This window comes from Simochromis diagramma, unplaced genomic scaffold (genome assembly GCF_900408965.1).
Source record: "Simochromis diagramma unplaced genomic scaffold, fSimDia1.1 OVJJ01000486.1, whole genome shotgun sequence".
NCBI lineage: Eukaryota > Metazoa > Chordata > Actinopteri > Cichliformes > Cichlidae > Simochromis > Simochromis diagramma.
Genome location: NW_024387047.1, coordinates 3577989 through 3600542, shown reverse-complemented (window position 1 = coordinate 3600542; position 22554 = coordinate 3577989). Strand labels below are relative to the sequence as shown.

The following is a 22554-nucleotide window of genomic DNA, read 5'->3' as shown; positions in this document are numbered from 1 at the left end:
GTTTTTTCCCATACAACTTTCTTTTACATAGACTTATTTTATTCTTAAATATCTTAAATCTCATAAAAAATAATTCATCAGAAACCAATTCTATATACACGGACAAAAAGTGCACGAGATGGATAGAGAGGTGGTGCGCATGCTGAGGTGGTTTCGCTAGAGTGGGCTTTGCTGTGAGATTATGCTTTGGATGTTGTTTTTTTTATGAAGTGTTGGCTGGTCTGATGAAATGTATGATTTGTTTTGTCTGGAGCATTGTATTAAATATTATCATTCATAAAACAAACAAGCGCTTCTAAATCAATACGGAGACTCTTTTGGCTTCTCTTTCGAGAGGCAATTCTTCAAAGAGAGTGTGACCTTCACGGTTTAAAAAAACAAAAAAAGAAATGATCCACATTTCATCTGTTAGCAGTCCTGACAAAAGCTGTCACCAAAGCAGGACATATGATTTTACTGACTGGACTCCTGAATAAATGTAAGAATAAAGGGATAGCTTATGCTTTATCTTATTTTCTGTAATACATATATTGTTACAATGTCAAAAGCAATCTTGAAACCTCTCTAAATGTTTTTTTTCTAGTGTCGACTCTGTTTGATTCAGTGAGGGGGGTATCAGCTTTTGGCCACACATGTGCTGTTTCTGAAGGGCAACCAATCAGGAGAAAACTGGGTGTTCTGGGCTAAAGCAGTTGCCCAGAAATAACTGCACTAAAGCCTGGTATAAGATAAAGAAGGATTCATTTAAACTATGAATCTTGCAAAGATGACTCTAAGATTGAAGATTAAAAAAAAAACTATGAAGCTGTAAATGAGCATAATGGGTCCTTTTTAAAGTGATGCAACATGAAGGTCACAAGAGCCAAATATTACTGTTGAGAAGTGAAATAATCCACAAGTGCTTCAAAAAAGGACACATGGCAAGCTGCATTGGGTGGAGTCAAACGATATGTCTGTGGAGAGGCATTCATTTACACCATTAAAACACAGCTACATATAAGCATGCATGCGTTGGAGCTTTCATAAGGCAAATTATAAATTTATAAAACACAACAGGGCCGAATTTGCTCTGGTTTCTGCCATGTATCATTTTTTTGGCTTCGGCCAATGTCGGGTGAGTCTGAAATATTTTATTAGCATTTTAATAGGAGGGAAAATTGCAGGACGCTGGGCTGGTTTCCCAAAGTTATGTTGATGCAGCTTGCTGTTATTGTTGTTGCTGTTTTTTTTTTTTCTAGATTGATTGTACAGAGAAACATAAGCTGATGTGATACCGTCACATGAAGCGTGTGCAAACTGAGCTGAATGGAATAAAAACCAGCACACCGGTTTGGCAATGAACTTTGCTGTGAGGACCTGGCTCTTTATGGCACAATGGATCCAATGACTCACTGACAGTAACTTTCTACACACAATGCTGTTGCTGCTGATGTGCCGTTATTCTCTCCAGAACAGAAAAGAAAAAGAAACACAACAGTGAAGACATCATATAGACAGCACGATCAATACTGACCTGGATAAGAGGATGCTTAATTTCACTTCTCTTTTTCTGTTGCTTTGAATTTTCACAACTTAACTGGCATCCACACATCTCTTGTAAGCAACAGTATCTTTATATATATTTATATATATTTCTTTTTTTTAGAAAACTCTAGTAGATATTCACAGTTGCTTGACCGAATGGCAAAAATACCCATGAAGTCTAAAACTGCTGGTTTAGTTGTCTAAAACATGGATGCCAAGAAGTTCTTTTAAGTACTGGAGGTTCACTGTCATCAGAGACTATTTGACGTGTTTCAAAGTGTAAAAAATATCTTGCAGCGTGTTGCCTTTGAGCGTTAACACACACAAATTCATACGTACAACCATTCATTTTCTTGTATATATAGAGAGAGATAGATCTGTAGTAATATGGAACAGTGGCGACACCTTCGATTACATCTGAAGGCGCCATGCGACACACGTTTTCACAAATTCATTGTGATGGAAGAAATTCGGTTTCTGTCAGTGGATGCCCCCTGAAGGAGAGCGTTCAAATGAAATTCTGTACAGTAAAACAGCACACATAAAATCAAGAGGACATTAAAATAAAAAAATATCCCACGCTGATTGTGATGTTTTAAAATGTTATACAATTCTTTGTTTTTTTATTATCCTAGAAGGGGAAGCAGGAATGCTGCCTGCATCCCCTCTTCTCAGTCTTCCCACACTACACAGTAGTTTCATTCTTCCAGGGTCCAGTGCGTATATTTCCTGTGCTGTCTGACGTGTAGAGGAGACCCTCATGCAGGCTCCCCTTTAGAATCCCGTTCTGATTGGGCGGGTTCTGAGGGTAGGATTGTCTGCGCGGGGCGTGCATTTCCAAATGGTGATGTGTTGCCACGGGGTCCTCCTCAGCCACTTTGCCGCAGCCGCACAGGAAGACGCCCGTGTCTCCTGCTTCTGCCGGGCACAGAGAAGGGAAAAGGTCTGCCTTGGCACAGCAGATGTGCCTGTGGCAGGGATTATGGCATGCCAGGGACTCTGCAGCAGCGTGGCATGTGTGATGCACGTCATGGTGGCCTTCGTGGGCCAGGTGTGGACAGATGTGGGCGTGGCGCTCGTGTGTGCTGTGGGGGCTGTCAGTGTGTAAGCTGTGCACGCTGCCTCCATCCACACTAGAGGGGATGTGATAGGCGTACTCCCTCTCACTCCCCGCTCCACAAGCACCGGCCCCATCCCTGCGGCTGAGATGTCGGCCTTTAGTCCTGGCACTGCTCTTTAGGCAGGGGTGCAACTGGATCCCCGGCCGGTAACCCTCCGGGTCAGCGTGCAGCAGCACATGCGTGGCCGCGGGCTCTTCTTCCATAAGCTGCTGGCTGTGCAGCGCGGCGCAGCACGGCGTCACTGGCGCTAGACACGTCATGTGATTTTGTGAGGAAGGAAGGGCAGCGTGTTTACAGTGAGCTAAGCTGCCATGGCCACAGCTTAGAGCTTTAGCCTGACAAGGTGAGTCATGGTGGCAGTGGCTGTGGCCGTGGCCGTGCCCGGGGGTATCTCCGTTCACGTTGACTTTGGGCCGCGTTTGAGCGGGCGCGGGGGCACCAGAGGAGGCGTCGGCGCTTCGTCCAGGACAGCAGGAACACCAGCAATGCCAAACATCGTCCCGCTTGGCACAGTGATGGATGAGGACGAAGAGGCCGAGGGTGACGGAGAAGGCACCATAAAGGCAGCTGAAGATCATGTCCAGGAAGTGGCCCTGTGACACAGCTAGTGCCCCAAAAGTCCAGGTTGCCAGGAAGAGGAAAAGGGTGAAGGCCGCTGTTCTTAACTGAGCCTTGAAGGAGTGCTCGTTGGCCAGCAGCGCGGGGTTGATGGGAATGCCAGGGCAGCCGGCGGGGCAGTGGCTCCCGCTGGGCGGTGGAGCCAGGGCTCCGGGCTCGGCTCCCTGGTGGCAGTGTGTCGGCACATCGACAGCAGCCAGCCTCTGCTGCTCCTCCGTCAGTTGCTTGAGCTCGTACTTCTTTTCAGGGTGTCGCCGTAGCTGGATGAAAGTGCAGAGGAAGTAGATGCATGTGACCAGGACGATGAAAGCTACGGGGCCAAAGAATGCTCCCAGACTGGGCTCCCACGCCATCCAGCAGCTGCAACACACACAAACACACCACTGCACTTTAATACCTTAAGAAATATGGAACAATTCAAAGTTTACTTTCTGTTTGTAATTAAATGGTTACCTTCATAAAGTCACATCATCTTTATGTGTTTACTGAGAAGAGAGTAACTAAATGAAATACACATCCACCAAAGGGAGTATACGCTTGTGTCTATGTATACACACGTCTAACAGCGTTTAAAGAAGATTAAATCAAATTTAATTTCTGGGAGTAAAACATAAAAAAACTCTTTATTTGCATAACAATGTGAAACATCATCTCAGACTGACTCAGGAAGAAGCAAATCTAGGACTTACTACAGCGCTTGCTCCCTGCTGCCATAGTTGTCTATATTGACAGCTGCCGTGACCCCGCAGATGATGAGGGGGACTCCACCGCTGACTAGATAAAATCTTTGAGGGTATGGGGGGGGGGGGGGGGGGGGGGGGTAAAAAGAGAGAGCGAGACAGGGTCAGTAGGGCAAGAATATCAAAGTTGGAAGTGAAAAGACATTTACAAATCCTGTGTCACACATGTGGATTATAAAAAATACACTTTTTATAATCACATCTTCAGGAAGATTAAAAAAGCTGTCAAAGAAGGTGACAGATGAAAGATGCTGACTTGTGCTGTGAATGGACTGGTTACCACAGCAGATGGACACACACATTTGATTTGGCAGCTTTTTTTTTTCTTTTAAACACCATGTGAGAATTTGTATCTCCTCTTGGGAAAGCTTTTCTGTTTTGGGACAAATGTGTTAACCACTACAGTATGGAGCCACTGGTGAATGCAGCTTTATGAGTGTCTTAAAATAAATGAATGAACAAAGATCACTGATGTGTAACTGGAACTTGTCGGTGTGCCTGTGACCACACTCCATGGGAAGAATCGCCACCTACAATTTGTTTTCTTTGCCACAAATCAAAGTGTAAATTTTCCTATATAAACAAATCTGTTTTCCCGGCGATAAACTTGTCAGTGCTCATTTAGGGCGTCTGCTATTCATCAGAGCACCACATATGGAAAGAGAGTACGGATTTAATAGGAAAGGGATGGCGGACTTATCAAAACTGGCTTATCAGACATACAGAAAACGGATTGTATCCTCGACTTCAGCTTTCATTATCATAAAGAGGGCAGGTCACTTAATAGACAAAATGAAAAAAACACTACACAACAATGAAGCACAGAGTTATACAGCTAAGTGGCAGTTATTTTAGCTTTCATAGCAACAACCCCAGAAATACAGCATTCGTGTTATGTTGTAAGCCACCAAGAAATTTAGCAGAACTACCTTTAATTTTAACACGTGTTTTAAGTGAATTAGCTCTGACCTCACTTGCCAACATAGCTGATGTAATGGCGGTTTATCCAATTAAATCAAGACTATATAAGGCTAGCTGGAGAAAAAAAAACCCAAACAAACAATAATATCAATGGGAGAAAGATGTGAAGCGGAACTAATAAAGTATGATCTTAACAACAGTGCATTATGCCCCTAGGTATTACCATGTTTAGTTCTGTTTACTTTGTGTCGGATTAAATGTTCTCAAGGATGATATTCTAATGTTAACCGCAGATTATTCGGTGCTTTTTTTCCCTCTCCCTGATCTTTCACATGTCAGCTACACTTATGCATGCGCACGGCAGGTATGTGAACCATGAAACTTGCATTGCAACAGTATATTACGATCCGTCAAGACTTCGGCGCAGAAACAAAGCTAATCCCCCAGCAGCTTCCTGTCCTTGGCTTTCCCTCCACTGTCATGCTATACAACAGTATGCTATTTCCTCTTCCTTCCTGTTCAATCTTAGCCTCTGTCATTACTCTAACCTTTCCACCACTCCATCTTCCTCCGTCTTCATCCTCAGTTTCCTCCCTTCCACCCCTTCTTACTGTGGCTCTCTCTCTCTCTGTCGCTCTCCCTTCCAATCGTTACTCCGTCACACAGCAGCCGTTCTGAAAATTCAATTACAATCAAGATGTTTGTCTGGGCTGGTCGGTGAGGGGTGGCTGGAGGTGAGGCAAAGACAGGGGGTTTTCGGGGGGAGCATTACTGGCCTGTCACTGTCTGTGTGAGTGGAACGGTTCTCCCGGGGGACCCTGCTCCAGCAGAAAGCCATTTACACACCCGTCAGCTAGATAAGCATAAATGAGAAGAGCTAGTAGATGTTAAAGCACCCAGCACTTTATAACCCTCATTCCCCTTTTATCCCTTCTAGGAAAGCCAGCATGTGTTTCCTTAAGACGTGGTCCCAAGTGAAGCACATGTACAGTAGATGCAGAAACTGTATCGAGAGCGTGTGATATATTTCATTCTACTTGCTGCCTCATTTTTATTCGAAAAGGTCTACCGCATTAAAATTCTTGCTAATGCACCCATTCTAATATGAATATGCACACAAAATCCTGCCCCCCTTGAATGCACTCATCCTCTTTGTTGGCCAATCTACTTTTTTAAAAAAGCCTTCAAACTCAAACAAAATGGCTGTGTATGCAGTCTTGTGCTTTTGAGTGAGTTTAGGAACAGCAATCATCTGATATAAATAGACCCTAAAGTGCCTTTTAGTCAGTAGCAACAGCAACTCCTCTTTTTGTTCCTATGCTTATGCACTATCTTCTGTTTTTATGACTGTGCACTGTCCTTTCTCTGGACCCTGTCCAGGATATACATAGCACAGCTGGGGACAACTGATGGTCATATTCAGCTCCAGCAGAGGGCAAGGGCTTTGGAGTAAAGCTGGAGGATGGAACATTAAGGCATAAATTTGGCATTAACCACAGTCCTGCAGGTCTGAATTCTCTTTAATGGGCAAAGTAAGCTGAATGAAGTGACAGTTCAACACTTTGGGAAATATACTCATTAGCTTACTTGCCAAGAGTTAAATGCACAGATTTATGCAAAGATTGATGCCACAGCCAAAAGAAAGCTGTGCCAGCTACCACAGCTTAGCATAAGGATCGCAAACAGAATAAAAACAACTCACAAAATAACACTCAAGCAATATGTCTGTGAAGGTTCTCAGTCATCCAGGTCATTGTAGTCTAAAGAGCTTGGAAAGAAAAGCGTCTGGACTTCTTTAAGTTGCTTGAACACATTTCACCTCTCATCCGAGAAGCTTCTTCAGTTCCAGGGTCAAATGGTGGAGAGCCCCAGATTTAAACCCAGTGGGAGTAACCCCCCAAGAGGGACAAAAGGACCCCTAATGATCCTCTACCTAATCACATGAGCCAAGGTGTGAAAACGAGTGTAGGTCACAATTAGCCAAGGTTTCGGGTGAGCTCATTGTGAAACCTAGCCCCACCCTATCACGTCCAGATGCTTTTATTTCCAAGCGCCTTAGACAACACTCAAGCAAAAACTCTGAACAGTCTATATTAATTTCAAGTAGTCTTTTTCAAAGAAAGATGTTCTTCCATATACCATTTTATTTTCTGATACATTTTTTGCTACTTTTATCATGTGACAACAGCTTTGAGACACTGTCACAAATAAGAGGAAGCCTTAAAATCCCCCCTTAATCATAAAACTAACAGAGGACAGAACAAAGTCTGCAAATCACTTTGTTCAAAGCCTAAAAGAAGCACACGCAGAGACTTCTCCAAAAATCACAACACAACTTTATGTAGGTTGAGTGTAGATTCACTTTGCTCTGAAACTTCACATCAATTAAAAATGTGTGGTAGTCTTCTCATTCAAAATAATTATGCCCCAAATGCTGAATTTGATCAAATTCTGGTCAAAATCTTGTCAAAAACAAAAATAAACTTGACTGGTATACACTTTATACCAATCATACTTTCCTTAATGATTAATTATTTGAATAAACGAACATTTGATTTTATTTCAGTTGCAGTTTATTCAAAATTATTGCTTCATATTTATGAAGGCAAAGAATCACTTTTTGTTGGAGATAAAGTATCAGAATTTCAGGAGCGGGACCACGCCTCCAAACACGCTCCTTCCGGTTCTCATCTATATATGTCCCCCCAGTTCTACAAGCCGTAGTTCTCGTTTACCTGCCCCACCCTCCCTTCCCTTTTCAATTCTTTAACTTCTTCACTTCTATTTAATACACGGGGATCTGCCAGGCCCGGGAGCTGCCGCCAGTCCCCTTCGAGGCCTTCCCCAAACTGCAGCTTAATTCATATCCAAGCCCTTCACCTTTATCTACTAAAACGCTATCAAACCTCAAATGAGGACGTGGGCCCAGCGAGTGAAAGTGCTCTTTAAACAGTTCATTAATCACCTGCAGCATCATACAGCAGCAGGATCCATGTGTGTGTCTCCAAAACAACAGTTTTGCACATATACACTTTACAAAACTTTGCAAATATTGTAAAATTTTGTAAATTATATTTCATGTCACTAATCAAAACACATGGATGATATAATTGCAAAGAGCATTGTATTCTTTTCTCTATTTGAGAGAGGTGAGCTGCCAAAGGCTACAGTCGCTTAATTTGTTACCCGGTGGTTTTCCTCAGGTCGAGCATTGAGCACCATCATAATTGCTGGGACATTTTCCTTTCTAAAGTCACAAATAGTTTTCTGTCATGTCTAGTTTTTCACACAGTTTCAGTTTTAGAGTTTCACTGTAGGCTATTTGCAGCAGAGATATTTTTAGGTCTATGGATGCTTCCCAAGTAGATATAGAACATGACCTCTCAGCAAAGTACCCACTAAAATATAACTAACGCCTTCTTGGTACCATAGATTACTGTAACTGATAATTATACATGACACACAGACAGTAGATTAAAGTTGTTTTTGTTTATCTATTTATTTGGGTTATTTAGGGACTGGATGGGTGACCTTTTCCCTTTAAAACACACTGCAGCATCTCATGTGCTGGGTATATTTTAATTGTTTGTCCATCTAAATTAATATGAATAAATGTAAACTACTGTAAAAAGATTTAAATGAGTATTACAATACATTACATAATACATTACCTTAGATTTCTCCCTTGTTTCCTGCTATACATGTAGTGTTATTTTACACTTACATGACTGCACTTGTCATGTGAGTTTTCTTTTTGATATCACTGACACCGACGGCTGGTATAAGACGTTTTTATCAATAATTGTCAGATATTTGATGGAGATTCTATAGTGAATCCTCTGTTAAGTTTTAGAGGAAAGATCAGCACTCATCACTCCGGATCGGTGTTAGTTAACAGCAAAAATAGAAGCGTTTAAGGTGTGCGGTCCAACATGGTGTGGCAGATTTTTGACAGGGGTCGGTGTAATGGTCGGCTGGATATGCCATCAGATGCTGTCAAGAGTGGAAGGACGGGAAAAGAGGTAGATGAGGAGAAATAGGTGGGTTGTTGGGAGGGGAGAGAAATTGATTTGTCTCCAGCTGCTAAGTCTCATTGCATGAGCCTGTCTGACGGGGAGCATTACAGTCAATCACTGTGGATCAACTTGACTGCTGTGCCACACAATCCCCCCGTCTGCCCCCAGACAAATTATCTCATTCACAAGCAGTGCATGATGGGAGAGCCTCGAGAACATTCCATATTAAACCCCTGAATCACGCAGGTGTCTGAGGATTTGCTTTGCAAGGAAAGTGCTGCTTATAGGTTGAGGGGATCCTTATCTTAGTAGCGTCCGTATCCTCAGACTTTCAGCGACTCGTCAGGAATACGTTATTGAGAGATTCGAATTTTAATAATGTCAGACATATGAATCTGCCCCTTTATAAATTTTCCAGATATTAGTTTCGGGTGGTATGGGCAATAAATGCCCATGAGAGTGCTATATTCGTCATAATAATCCTTTTAAACCACCCCACAGACAGCGATTCTAAAAGCACGTAAGGTGTTGCAGCAGGGTTCATATCCAGTGCAGCTCCACATGTTCAAATCATTTTCTAGTTTGGGGTCGTCTGCTGTATCTCCTGCAAAATATTCTGAAAAGTTCAAGAAAATTCATGCAACTGAAATTTCCCAACAGGCTTTAAGAAAATAACAGATTAAATGACAAACATACATTTGCTACGGTCTGCCCCCTGTTTGCTCTCTGTTGCTGCTCTGAAACCTTCCTCTAACAGGATTTCTCATTGAAACTCCAGCAGCTTCTGCAGCACGGTTGCAATGTGCTGAAGAGCTCACACAGCACCTTCTCACCGCAGAGGAGGAGCACCGCATGGGTCCAAAAAATGATCCTCTTAAATGTGCCAAATGTTAGGCGTAAGCAGTAAAGTAATAAAACGAAGAAGTAGGGGGAAAAAAAACAACACAAATAGGAGAAATTTAATCTGATGTGCGCGTGTCTAAGTGAAGAGGAGTTAAAGGGTTAAAAAGCTAAATACATTTAGATTTTTGATAAAGCTTCTGGCTCAGTGGCCTCCTGGGTGACTGCGGTAATTAGTAAAAGCACTGGAGGTGATGCTATGGTGAAGGGCTTTAGTCAATTACTTCTCCGTCCTTCCTTCTCCTCCTCACATTCACCTGCACTCCCTCCTACTTACTAAACCTTTAAGTGTGGAAGGAAAGCTCACACAGAATAACCGAAAGTTGTACCGCATGCATCATACACTGTGTTTTCACTAATCTATAAAAAAATCTATAAAAAGGCAAAACATGATGTCTCAGGTTATTTTGAAATGCCTATTGATGAACAGCTAACAAAGGTTTGTGTTGTGTTGATTTACATAGATTCTGAACTGCAGCTATCAAATTGTCGATGTTGTCAGACCTCAGTTTAGTCAATGCTGCATTCTCGTGTCTGCCATTTGGAGCGGCTGACATAGTAGTTTTTAATCCAATAAAACTACTTTAACAAAGTATTTTAAGTATGAATGGTTATTTCAAAATTAACAACTTGCCAATAATGTTATAACTTATAACAGAAAGCAGCTGTTTCTGTATCACCTTAACCATTGTGTTGTCCTCGGGTCAAAAATGACCCCTAGGTGTATGGCAAACAAGTGTATGGTAATCCCGAGGACGACACAAGGGAGCTGCAGGTGCTTTAAACAAATCAAGTCAATGCTGACTCTTGTCTTCACATAGGAACCAAACCCTTGCCTCTTAGGTGAAACTCCATTGATTAACCTGTAACACTGCCTGCGTTTTGTTTGTCACAGTTGTTCATACTGTCCGTGATTCCCGATATACATAAATATTATGAAGAAGTATAACAGGCAGTGTTACAGGTCAATTTCTTTTTTAAATGTTTATTTGAATTATGTCACGATCCTTATTTTTGTGTTTTTACAATTAATACAGTACATTACAAATACACTTAGATATTCACCAGTGTTTCTGGGCTAGAGATTACAAGACTGCAGCGGTGACTGCAATGATTCTAGCAAACAGATCAAAACACTTTTTGGTCAGTCTGCTATAGTTCAGCGAGGCTGTTTCTTAATGTCCTGAAAATATCAGGCAAGTTGATTAGCCAGACAAGCTCAGTGGGGAAATTCAGGAAATGCCCTACTGAGAGCTGCTGATGACTGACGGTATACTACATATTCATATTAACCTTGAATGTCACCCCTAACAACAACCTCTATCCATTTTAAGTGGTCTCTCTTCAGGAAATTGGCTGATTACAAGGAATTTAAAGTTCTCTAATCAGTGGTTTATCAGTTTTCACATAAAGTCACTCCTTACTATTCAACACCCAAGACATGTGTGAGAAATCAATAAGGTGATGCAAAGTGTATCAACAGAAAGTCTTGATAGCCATCTCGCTGTTGATGTTGAATAATGCAAACCAACTGGGGTTTTATTTTCATATAAATTATGCAACACTTGCATGACAGTTTCTCCCCTTTGAAACACCTGAGCCTAAACTAGTGTGAGACACAAAGATGCAAAAGTTTACTCCACAGTAAAGTCCACGTAGCTCACACGTGCCCAAGGGAATAGCTGAGTAATCTGACAAACACATATTAAGCTATTTAAAAGCCACTAAGAATTTTATTCTGTTTCCATGTCAAGCTAGTAATAGTCATTATCCCACCAACTCAAAGGGTATGAAGCAGCGGTCTCCAACCTTTTTTGCGCCACTGACACTTTATGTCCGACAATATTTTCACAGACCGGCCTTTAAGGTGTCGTGGATAAAACCAGTACCGGTAACAAAAAAAGGAAGATTTATTCATAACACACGGGGAAAGACCCAGAGAAACTGAGTTAATGATAAAACCGATTAAAAACAATAATGATAAAAAACGATAAAAACCCTGAAAACCATAAATTTCACACCTGAGCCTCAACTCTCACGGCCCGGTACCGAACGATTCACAGACAGGCCCGGAGGTTGGGGACCGCTGGTATAGAGGATGCTATGTTGCTAACTCTGCAAAGTTAGCTTATCAGAAATATGCCACATACTGTCAGCTGTTAGCTTTAGTAGGTGCATGAAGGTACTTATCCATAGTTTATTACTAATCACTGTACTGCTGACAATGGGAAACTGGCAAAAGGTTTTCTTCCACCTATAAAGCCAGTGGAAAAAAAAACTGTTTGTGAAAAACTACTTCTCACTCCGAAGTGAAAGTCCTGGTCTACCACTGCCTCCATCTGTTAGCAAGTTTATGTTATGGTGTGACTTTGTTGTTCTAACAACTGTGAAAGCTAATGTGCGAAATCCTCAAAGTCACACAATATTGGGAGTAAATATAAATCTATTTATAAAGTGCTTTTCCAGCTTTGCTGATCAGTCAAAGAGCTTTAGATTACAAGCCACATTTAACCACGCATTGATACAGCGTTTTACTCTATATAGTTTAAGCCCTTTATCAGCCTTACATCCATGGCCCTTTAAAATCATCAGTCAAGCCAATAGTTGTGTTTTTAGTCAGTGGGAGGAAACTGGACCACCTGGAGGAAACCTATGAGGGCACAGGGAAAAACTCCATACAAAAAGATGAGTAGAAACCAAATCAACAGTGCTAATCCTTGTATAGTGCGCCACACATAAAATAGACAACACAATATAAGACCCAGGGGTCTGGGGCAGGACCCTTATAACTGAGTATATCGATCATCGCTGTATTTGTATTTTTACTCATCTGAAGACTTCTTTCATCAAAATGTGAATGCATAAACCTACTATGACAGTATATCTCAGCCTCGGTCAAGTTGTGTATATACAAAAAAATGAAATAAGAAAGCAAATAACTGCGCAGTGAACCGTCCTTGGCCTCTAAAGGCACACATGAAGCAATCAAAAAAGACCAAAGAAAAGTACCACACACACACACAAACACATATGTGCGCACAAATGTTTATGAACTTTCTGTTGAGCGGCATTCAGGGTTGGGAAGGGTTGCGAGGACATCTGTGCTTACCTCAACAGGGGCTGTTTAGGGCGCGGAGGCGGGTCACTGTCTTGACTCTGTGGAGGCTTCTTGGTCACCTGTTTATAAATGTTCCTCGCCGTCACCCCGAGCCACAGCATGGTTGACAAAGACGAGTAGTGCAGCACGACCCCGACCTGAGATTGGGTGACGGAGGGTGCATCAAGTTACTTCTTTGACTTTGCTGAACTTTTGCTTATACATAATACTGTAAAGTGTGTCTCTGTGAAAAATGTCAGACTTCATTATATCCCTGTAACTCAAAGAAGAAAAGTGTTCAGGATGAGCTGCCACTCCTCTTGAGAAAATAACCATCAATGTCACTCCAAGGGTGTCTCCACAGACGTTTTCCTTAAAGACCTGGCTGCTTTGTGTTATCCTCCACTAAAAGACAATAGTAGAATGACGGAAAGACAGGTTCAAAAAGTGCTATTGAATCATCAAGGTTGTCTAGGATAAGAGCAGCATAGTGAGGTTATACTGGTGGATACTGAGCAGCTCCTTATCAGTTGAGTTAGAGGACATGAGGTGTGCACCGTGAATAACAAACCTGAATATAAATGTCAGTCACGTTGACAACTATCAGCGTGTGATTGTTTTTCCAAAAACGCACTGTACACATATCTCCGTTCCTCGTGTTTTAATATTCATGAATTATATTTGAATGGGGAAACTAATCTAACTTTGTTTAAAAGCTTTGCTAGCTCACAGACAGAGAGCATAGACATGACAGTTGCAAAAAAAAAAACAGAAAGGAGAATGGATACAGAAGATTAAAATGCACTGAGCCTTTTCTCCAACCAGTCAGTGCGTTCATGATGTACTGGCAACCTGAGGTACCCAATCAAATGGCTTCTCTCCAGCACGAAAGGCCTAGGGACTCGAGCTACCAGTCCAGATGCTAATTGGAAGTGTCCTTGAGCTGGTTATAGAGAGCAGAGAGTGGGTGGTAAGTCAATCACAGCTTCAGAGTCCACACTCTTCAGAGCTTCATTAGTGCCAAGAACAGACAGAAGGGAAGTGTGTCTTTAAATATGGTTTTAATGGGGGAGGAGGGGGTTCTCATATTAACGTACGGAGCGTGACCTGTGATTGTTACTGGCTGATTAATGTCCTGAATATTGTTTTGCTGTTGCAACTGCACGATCAATCAAATGGCAACAAAACTTTAATGTCCACATCAGCTGAGACAAGTCAGCAATAATAAAGCGACACAGCTATAGTTGCCCATCTGGCAGTTTTCAAAAAAATCACACACAAGCCGCAGTGGACCAGTAGTGTGTGTGTGTGTGTGTGTGTGTGTGTGTGTGTGTGTGTGTGAGTGTGTGTGTGTGCTTAAAAAACCCTATGCTAACATTTGTTTTGATAATAAAGCAGAATTTCTGGTGTCTTTCAGAACCAAAGGTGGTCACAATTATAGCTGTAACCATTGGTGACTGGAGCTATTTGTGACCATCTGTATTCGTTATTGAGTCTGTGAAAGGTGCATCATTTAGACTGGTATATACTTGAGGGACCTGACTCCTAAAAAACACAGCAATATTTTGATATTTGATGTTTTACTATTCAGAGCTGGTGTGTGCTTTCACCTGATGTGCCATTGTTAGCACAGAATCTGGGTAAATACAAAATTTCAGTCAATAATCGGATCAGTGAGCAGCAGCACAATGATCACACAGTTAACAAAACAGAAGCTGGAAGCAGCCCAGGAAGCCTGATCAATGTGTCCCCATTAAAACAGTCACTGCTTCCGTCTCCTCAAAGTCCCTCTTTTATCTCGTATGGAGATGTTTGTGAGACATGAAAAAATTAACACTTCACAAAAAAAAAAAAGAGTGGCTTGATTTTGATTTGTCGGCTACTTTCCTCCATACATGTGTGGTCAGTGGAAGAAGAGTAGCAACTTGTCAAAGCACTAGCACGTCCCTCTGCAGTACCAGTACACAGTGCAAGAGTGAACCCCAGGATTCTACTAGCTCCTAAACAAAAGCATCATGTGAAATTAATGTTAAATTAATAAGGAATCAGCATCGTTTTTGTATTCTCACTAATCCTATAAGTGTCTTGTTGAAAAACTAAAGTAATAAATAAACATGTTTTTTCATCTCATAAACCACCATTAATGGTTAATAGAAACATTTATCACAAATGATCATAAATCATTTCTGATTTCGACTTATTTTCACACACATTGTATTTCCTGACCGCAAAACTTTTGACCAGAACTGTATGTAAACTACAGAGTATTTATTTTTTTTATAATTATAATAATTTATTAGACACTCTTTTGTATTAGATGATGGTAAAGGCAAGAAATCTGTTTTTTTCCTTCCCTTCAAGGTGACTGTTGTAAAATATATGACAGAAAATGAGGAAAAGCAGAATTATAAGGCAACAATAATATTGTAAGTCTAGAAAAGCACGTGTGCTCTTTATACCTTCTGACTGGAAATCACAATAATCAGTTTCATAGTATTTTTTTCAGTAAACCTAGTCCTTGAAAACTGATTTGAAATTTGAATAAACATTATCATAGTTCTGGAGGGAAAAGAAATGTGGAAAATAACAAGCGATTAAGAATTTTCAATGAACTCTATACTACATTTTTATTTCAGTTAATATTGCCAGATGATCTGTTTTAAAACATTTGGCACAGACTAAAAGTGCGATATTAAAAACCAACTTTAAAGTGTTTTATCTTTTATCACATCTTTGTCATATTGTTTCCAAATTATTTTTGGTAACCAGTCTACTCTAAGCTACAGTATTTATGTACAGGGAAACTTGGGAACAGTCAAAGTAGACCCAATGGAAAAACAAAGCAAAATCACTGCTATAATGTAATGCCCTCTCCCTCTCTCTCTCGCTTTCACAGCTTTTGCCATCACAACTAATTTCACAGTGCGGTGCTAATTAGGGAAATCCTCTGTATAGCATCTTTAAGCTGACACTTGGATGTTACTTCAGATCTAGGTCATCCTTAGCCAAGTTCTTTTCTAAATTAATAGGTTATTTAACGCCGGTCACACTCAGTGAACAATCATCTGCGATGTGTAATCCAAATTTTGATGGTCTGAGGTAACATGAGGTAAGTCGACTGGAAACAGTGGTATACTGTATGTTGTTCTCCTGCTTAGCCCGGGCAAGCAGAAAATGTAGTGTGACAGCTAGGGTGTTGCTCAAATCAATGATAAAGCAAGCCTTGTTTGAAGAAAAGATAGAAATTGAGATTAGAGATGACTTTGACTTTGAAGCTGTAAAGACATTGGATGCTGCATAGCGACAGTGCCACAGTGGGTGGAGTAGCGGTGCACGACTGAAGACTGGCATACAGATAGAAGAACAGGCAGACGAGTATGGGATGCAGGTGTGGAAGGAAAAGGAGGAGGTGGGGGGGGGGGGGTGTTGGAGGGGGGATGGGTGAAGACTGGGTGGGGAGTGCGTGCTTGAAGTCTTGCGAGAACTGCCAAATCTAGACTCAGAGCCCCTTGAAGTTGCTTAGTTTGGAGCGAGAGCATGTACTTATTTTTCCTCCTGGGAAGGGAAAGGGGGGTAAGTGTGTGCGTAAGGAGGTTGGCGGGGTGATCGGGGGGTACAGTGAATTTAGCAGGCAATGCGTGTATCCGTGTGTGAATCTGACTGTGTATATGCATCGGGAGATCACACATCTCCTCAAGCATTCCTGTAATTATCCCAAATTGTGTCTGGTGGGGCCTGCCTCGATCCCAGTGGGATTGAAGACAATCTGGGCTCCTTCCCAAATCTGCCAAGAGTGATTTTGCTAGCAGTGATTAGGTAAAGGAGGAGCATCAAAAAGTATTCAAAGGCCCCAGGACAAAGTTGAATAAATGAATGAAAGGTAAGTACGTTAAAAACCAGCGGCAAGGTCAGCTAAATTACACAGCTCCATCAGAAAACTCTGCACTGATATTGTGGGAAAGCAGGAGATTGTGTGTGGCTGCATAAGTAGAATTCAAATAACAACCTTTTTCTAATAAGAAATAGGTTTTTGAAAATAATAACATTATTTCTTGTCCTTTCAAAACATTAAACACTGATGTACAATTCAAGGACAAACCTAAAAAAAAGAGAGAAAAAAACATTTAGAGGCAACAGATGATTGCAACAAACGCTTAATTTAATACATTTTAAAATGCTTGGGTATCTAATCGAGTGAAAAAATCAAAACATGGACACACCAGCCAAAGTGCTTGTTTACAATGCCACAACTCAAAAGCATATAGAACAATATGCAGCTCATACTAAGTTTAGGTGATATTTTATGCAGATGACACATTCCTCAATATGATTGAACATCATTCATTCTTCTCTCCTCTGAAGCTTGTACTGAATGCTGAAAAGTCAATGTCTCCCAGCCACCTATACACTCAGTGGTACAGAAACTAAATTTCATCCAGCTTTTAAGAAAATGAGGAGTAAATGGCACAGAAACGAAAGATAACAGTTGAATTCTTATAGTGATGTTTCTGTGAGGACCACCATGTTCTTCTGTTAAGAGATGTCTTTGTTCTTACATTGCTGCATGGATAACCTTCAACATTAGGCTATGCTACATGCTAAAAATCTAATTGTGTATTATTTGAAAATATAACTTTGCCTTCATAAGCATTAGAAGAAGATAACCACATTCTCTGTTCATTAAGATCTGCAAAAGGTACATCATTACATCACTTCTCTTCTCAAATTTTAAACCACTATGCATCTGAGCAGTGCAAATAGTTCTGAACTTGATCTAAATTGCACCTTATTCGTAAAATAAACGATAGAAGATTTGAATTTCTTATCCCTGTGGGTGTTTTTTTATGTCAAGTAATCAAAAATGATTTGATGTGCTTCACTAGACAAAACTAGTTAAGTTACTCTTGTGTCCCTTTCACCATTTTTTACCAAGAGTAAAGGGACAAATACCAGCCATTTTGTGTCAGTTACCATCGTACGGGAAGACTTGACGGCTGTGACACAAGTGGTGACTTTTTTTAAGACATACCTGTCAGCGAGCCTTCTGCTAGACAACTCAAGAAAAGCTGGCTATATTTCAGCAGAGGTAGAGTTGTTACACTATGGAATAGGAGGCCACCTAAAGTGCTTGTGACAGCAGAAGAAGGAGTTGAGTCCCAAATGTGTGATAGCGCACACAAAAAAATGGAGCATCGGAGGCCAACTGATCCAAACAAGTAGTGACTGAAGACAGTCTAAACTGTGAGTGAGAAGTAGAAAAGAGGTGTACATCAATCTCTTTGTGGCTACATACAGTAAATGCCCCCCTGCTGAGGTGAACTGACAGTGGAAGATGCTCTGCTCCAGCTGATGTTTCATGCTCACTACTGAGGTCGGTCAAGCTATCAATCAAATGGATAGGAAATCCACAGGGACCATATGGTATTCTAACCATGTAAAAAAGTTAAAGGAGAGACATATTGTTTTTTATTCTCACTTTCATTCTTTCTGACGCTGTCAACTATCGCAAACATCAGAGACACAGTTCAATAACACAGCAATTATGTCAGGAGCCTCTTTGATTTTTCCAGCTTCTTTACAAATTCACATATGTTGACATTTTAATTTAATATTTTTCATGGGCTTCTGTAAAAGTTAGAGAGGGGGATGTTTGATATATTGGACAAAGAGTGTTTAATATGGAGCTGCGAGGCAGGAAGAAAAAAGAAGATTTGCCAATATAGAGAAGGAGGACATGCAGGGGGTTGGTATAACAGAAGGATGTTAGAACAGGGTGAGATGGAGGCAGATGAGCCACTGTGGCGATCCCTAAAGAGACCATCCGAAAAAAACAAAGTGATGCATGGAGGGGACCAGTGAACAACAGTGAGTGTCTACAGCCATCTCTAAAACATGGTGGAGGCTTTGTCATTGTTTTGGCTGCATTTTAGCCAGTGCTGTCTGGGATCTCATCAAAACTAATGGAATTCTGAACACAGGGAAGTGTGGCGATATGTGGATCCACCACGCAAAACCATCTGGAAAACATCTAATTAGTAATGGCTTTATTTTTCAGCATGACACAGAAATGATAAAGTAAAAGTAGAATGCCAGGCAGAGCCTTCAGCTGTTTGCGAAACCAGCTCCCAGTTTGGATTCAGGGGTCAGACACAATCTCTACTTTTAAGATTAGGTTCAAAACTTTCCTTTTTGATAAACTGTTTAGTTAGATGACCCTGAATCCTCCCTTAATTTTGTTGAATTAAGGCTTGGTTACTGGGGGCTTCCCATTGAGCACTCAGGGTTTCTTTTTCCCTCACTCTTCTTCATTCTTTATGTGTTTAAACACCACTTTGCATTTAATCATTAGTTAGTACTAAGCTCTGGCTTTCTTCCACAGTGTGTCTTTTGTCCCGTCTCCTTCCCCTCACCCCCAACCGATCATGGCAGATGGTTTTGTCTTTCTTTCGAGAAGCCTGCAGAACTATTCCTGCAATCTATCCAAAGAAATTACAAGAAAACTTGCCCAAGTGAGATCAAGTTGTGCGAAGAACAAAGGTGGTCATACTAAATATTGACTTTAAAGCACATTACAATTTCACAAACTCTTTCACAAACTGCATGTCTCTTTACCCCTATTTCCCTTTTTTCATAGCAAAATATAAAGAAACGAGGCGTGGCTCAAGAACTTTGCACAGTACTGTATTAGCTTTATAGTTACAGCATATAATAAGTATGTATGTGTTTATTATTCACAGACAGGAAAGTTATGGTGCCTAATTTTTTCAATTCAGCGAATCAGTCTATTTCTTTATGTGACACCTTCTTGGAACCATGAACATCTGTTGTGTAGATGCTGAGGCATTTCATTTTTGATGTGATTTTATTCAGGTATTTTTTCTGTTTTCAAGTTACAAACTCTGTCGAAAACAGCTACACTCTAAGTTCAAGTGGAGTACCAGAGTGTAGAAAATGTTATTTAGATTTGTATGCAAGTATTTCAATATGAAAATGCAGTCACTGCTATCCAGGGCCTGTTTCTCTATCTATAGCTAGGCTCAGTGATTGCTGTGATGGTCTCCATTGTCATTCAACTGCCTCACCGTCTTTGGTCCAGCTAACCACATATGATTTACCTAAATCTATGCAACCCTCATCAAGGCTGTAGAGGATAAAAAGGGCTACAGTACCTGCAGGCAGGGACACGCAAGACCCGAGCTCATGAGCAGTGACTGAACTCTAAATCTAAAACACTTTCAATGATGTGAGCTTCAGGACTCATCTAAAAAGCACGCCATATACCAAATTAAAGAATGCCTATACTACAAGATTCCCAATGCCTCAGAGGAGTGAAAACACTTTAAGCATGCAGGGGCCCTCAATTTATCCAGGGACCATAATGCATTCAAGATTTTTTACAGTAACCCACAAGCTCGGCAAAAAAACAAAATCTGCGCTGATGTTAGGTTGAGAAAAACACAAATCATGAACCATAAACCATCATACACAAACTTAACACATTACTGCCTTGTCACGGATAGGAGCGCAACATAGCAAACAAGTGTTTCATCAAGCAAATACAAATACTATTCAAACACGTAAAAATCCTGGAGCTTATTTCATTAAGTAATTTAAAAATCCTTTGAAACTGCTTTTACAGTTATTTATGAAGACAGACACGCAATCCACAACGATCATGTTGCATCTCAAGTACACAGACAGGGTGCCTTTAATGAAAAGCGATGTGGTAAATGCAACATTGAAATTTCCATAGAAAAGCATGTTTGTACAAAATGCTATTGACCAGAAAATCTTTTATATGCTAACAATTTCTAAAACATCCACAATGTTTGTGGCACAATGCCCACCACTAACCCCTGGGCAAAAAGAAAGAGACAAAGATAGACAATAGAGAGCCTGCTACTGAGTGCAGTTATGATGGGAAGGCCTGAATCATCCGCACTCACTAGGCCACCACTTTACTAAAAGAGTGACCAGACCATACATGCAGCTGAAGCATGAAAGACACACAAAGCGGGGTTATTGTACATCCACATACTGCACCCAGTGGCCTGGTTGCTGACACCTGAATAGACATTCACAATCAATTTTTTGAAAAGCTTTGAGAGTGGGACGAATGAAAAGGGAATGCACTTACTGCTTGACAGATGATGGGGTATTTGATTCGATTGATGCCGCCAGCAAACACAGCGAAGGTCAGCGCTGTGTGGAAACAGAAGTTGAGCAGCATATGCCATCCCTTCCGACTGATGCGGATTGCACTGCCAAAAAAAAGGTTCAAGGGAAAAAAAATTAGTCGATAAATAGTGATAAATATCATACTGTGAAGAGTTTTGTGGATTACCTTTTGTAAATTTGGTTGAAATTGTGTTACTTTCAGTATTATTTACAAAGATCAGCATCAGTTTTCTTTATCATTTATCTCCTACCATATATATTAACAGTAAAACCTGGTAATGCTGTCCATAGAAACAGAGTAGTATAAACAAAGTTTTATATACTTCACTACCAATACACCTGCTGAGTAGCAGATATTTACATTTTTATGAAAAAAATAAAACTATTAGCAGAAACATTGTGAGCTATTTGTATTCCTGTCTGAAGACAGTTCCACATTCAGATGGAGGAGCATAGAATTTTACCAGATTTCTCTTGAAGAACTTGGGAAGCACTATCCCAGCCAATCATTATCAACCATACACATAAGATCAGTTGTGGCACCACAGCACCATTCATTCTCAATGAGAAAGGGTATTGCAAGGGTACACTAGAAAAAATGCAACTCAGTTAAATGCTATTCTCTTATATAGCACCAAATCACAACAATAATTGCTTCCAGGTAACATTAATCTGGAAACCCATTAACTACTGTGCTGACTTAGCCTGCAACAGTCAATATTTTGGGGCCTTGGTTTATCCAGAAAGTCACTGTTTACAAATGCAAATACATCTCTAAAAATACTGGCAGTGGCCAGTGGCACCTCTCAGCCTCCAAGTAGATACACCAATGGTATCCAAAATGAAACTCCTACGTCGCTTCGTTCTCGAGTTATCGCATTTGCAAACTTAGATATCCACATCGCCTACCCGCCTGCCAGGGTGACAACAGTACTTCATCAGTCTTTTAACGCTAATAAAAAGCTCATACTTGTAAGACATTCAGACTGTTTATGTAGACACATGTAGCCAAAGCCTCCTGAAACTGAACATGGACTACAAGCGGAGTAAAAATGGAAACTGGAAAGCTTCAAATTCCAGAAATCTTGCCTACATACTCTGCATATTCATATGCAAGATATCTGTTGATAGAGATCACCATAACACAAAGCCAAAGATAATCATGTAACCATGTTCAAATATATGACATTTGTGTTATCAAAAAAAAGAATTAAATGATGTCCCTATTATATTATTTTATAAGACTCAGTATTGAAGTGCAAAAAAATACATATATCTCTTTGCATTTACTATATCAATACTGTTTGCTAAAAGCAGAATGAACTGCAAAAATCAAATTTTTACAAGTATTTTCTACACAGCAAAAAGCAGTTCAGCTACTTTTAAGTTCATTCTGATTGAACTTTTAGAAGAATGCTATTTACAGCAATGCTGTTTGA

The 22554-nt window shown here is 40.6% G+C and overlaps 1 protein-coding gene across 2 annotated transcripts in view; it reads right to left on the bottom strand.

The window, feature by feature from the left end:
- Nucleotides 1-1754: 1754 nt before the first annotated feature.
- LOC120741650 (adhesion G protein-coupled receptor A3) overlaps nucleotides 1755-22554 on the bottom strand; it is a 174752-nt gene continuing 153952 nt past the window's right edge. For both annotated transcript variants that reach the window (XM_040044624.1, XM_040044625.1), the window contains exons 16-19: nucleotides 21075-21198; nucleotides 12950-13095; nucleotides 3953-4048; nucleotides 1755-3623 (exon numbers count right to left, since the gene is read on the bottom strand). In XM_040044624.1, the coding sequence (XP_039900558.1) occupies nucleotides 2210-3623; nucleotides 3953-4048; nucleotides 12950-13095; nucleotides 21075-21198 (1780 nt within the window). In that variant the 3' untranslated portion in view covers nucleotides 1755-2209. The remainder of the gene's footprint in view (nucleotides 3624-3952; nucleotides 4049-12949; nucleotides 13096-21074; nucleotides 21199-22554) is intronic.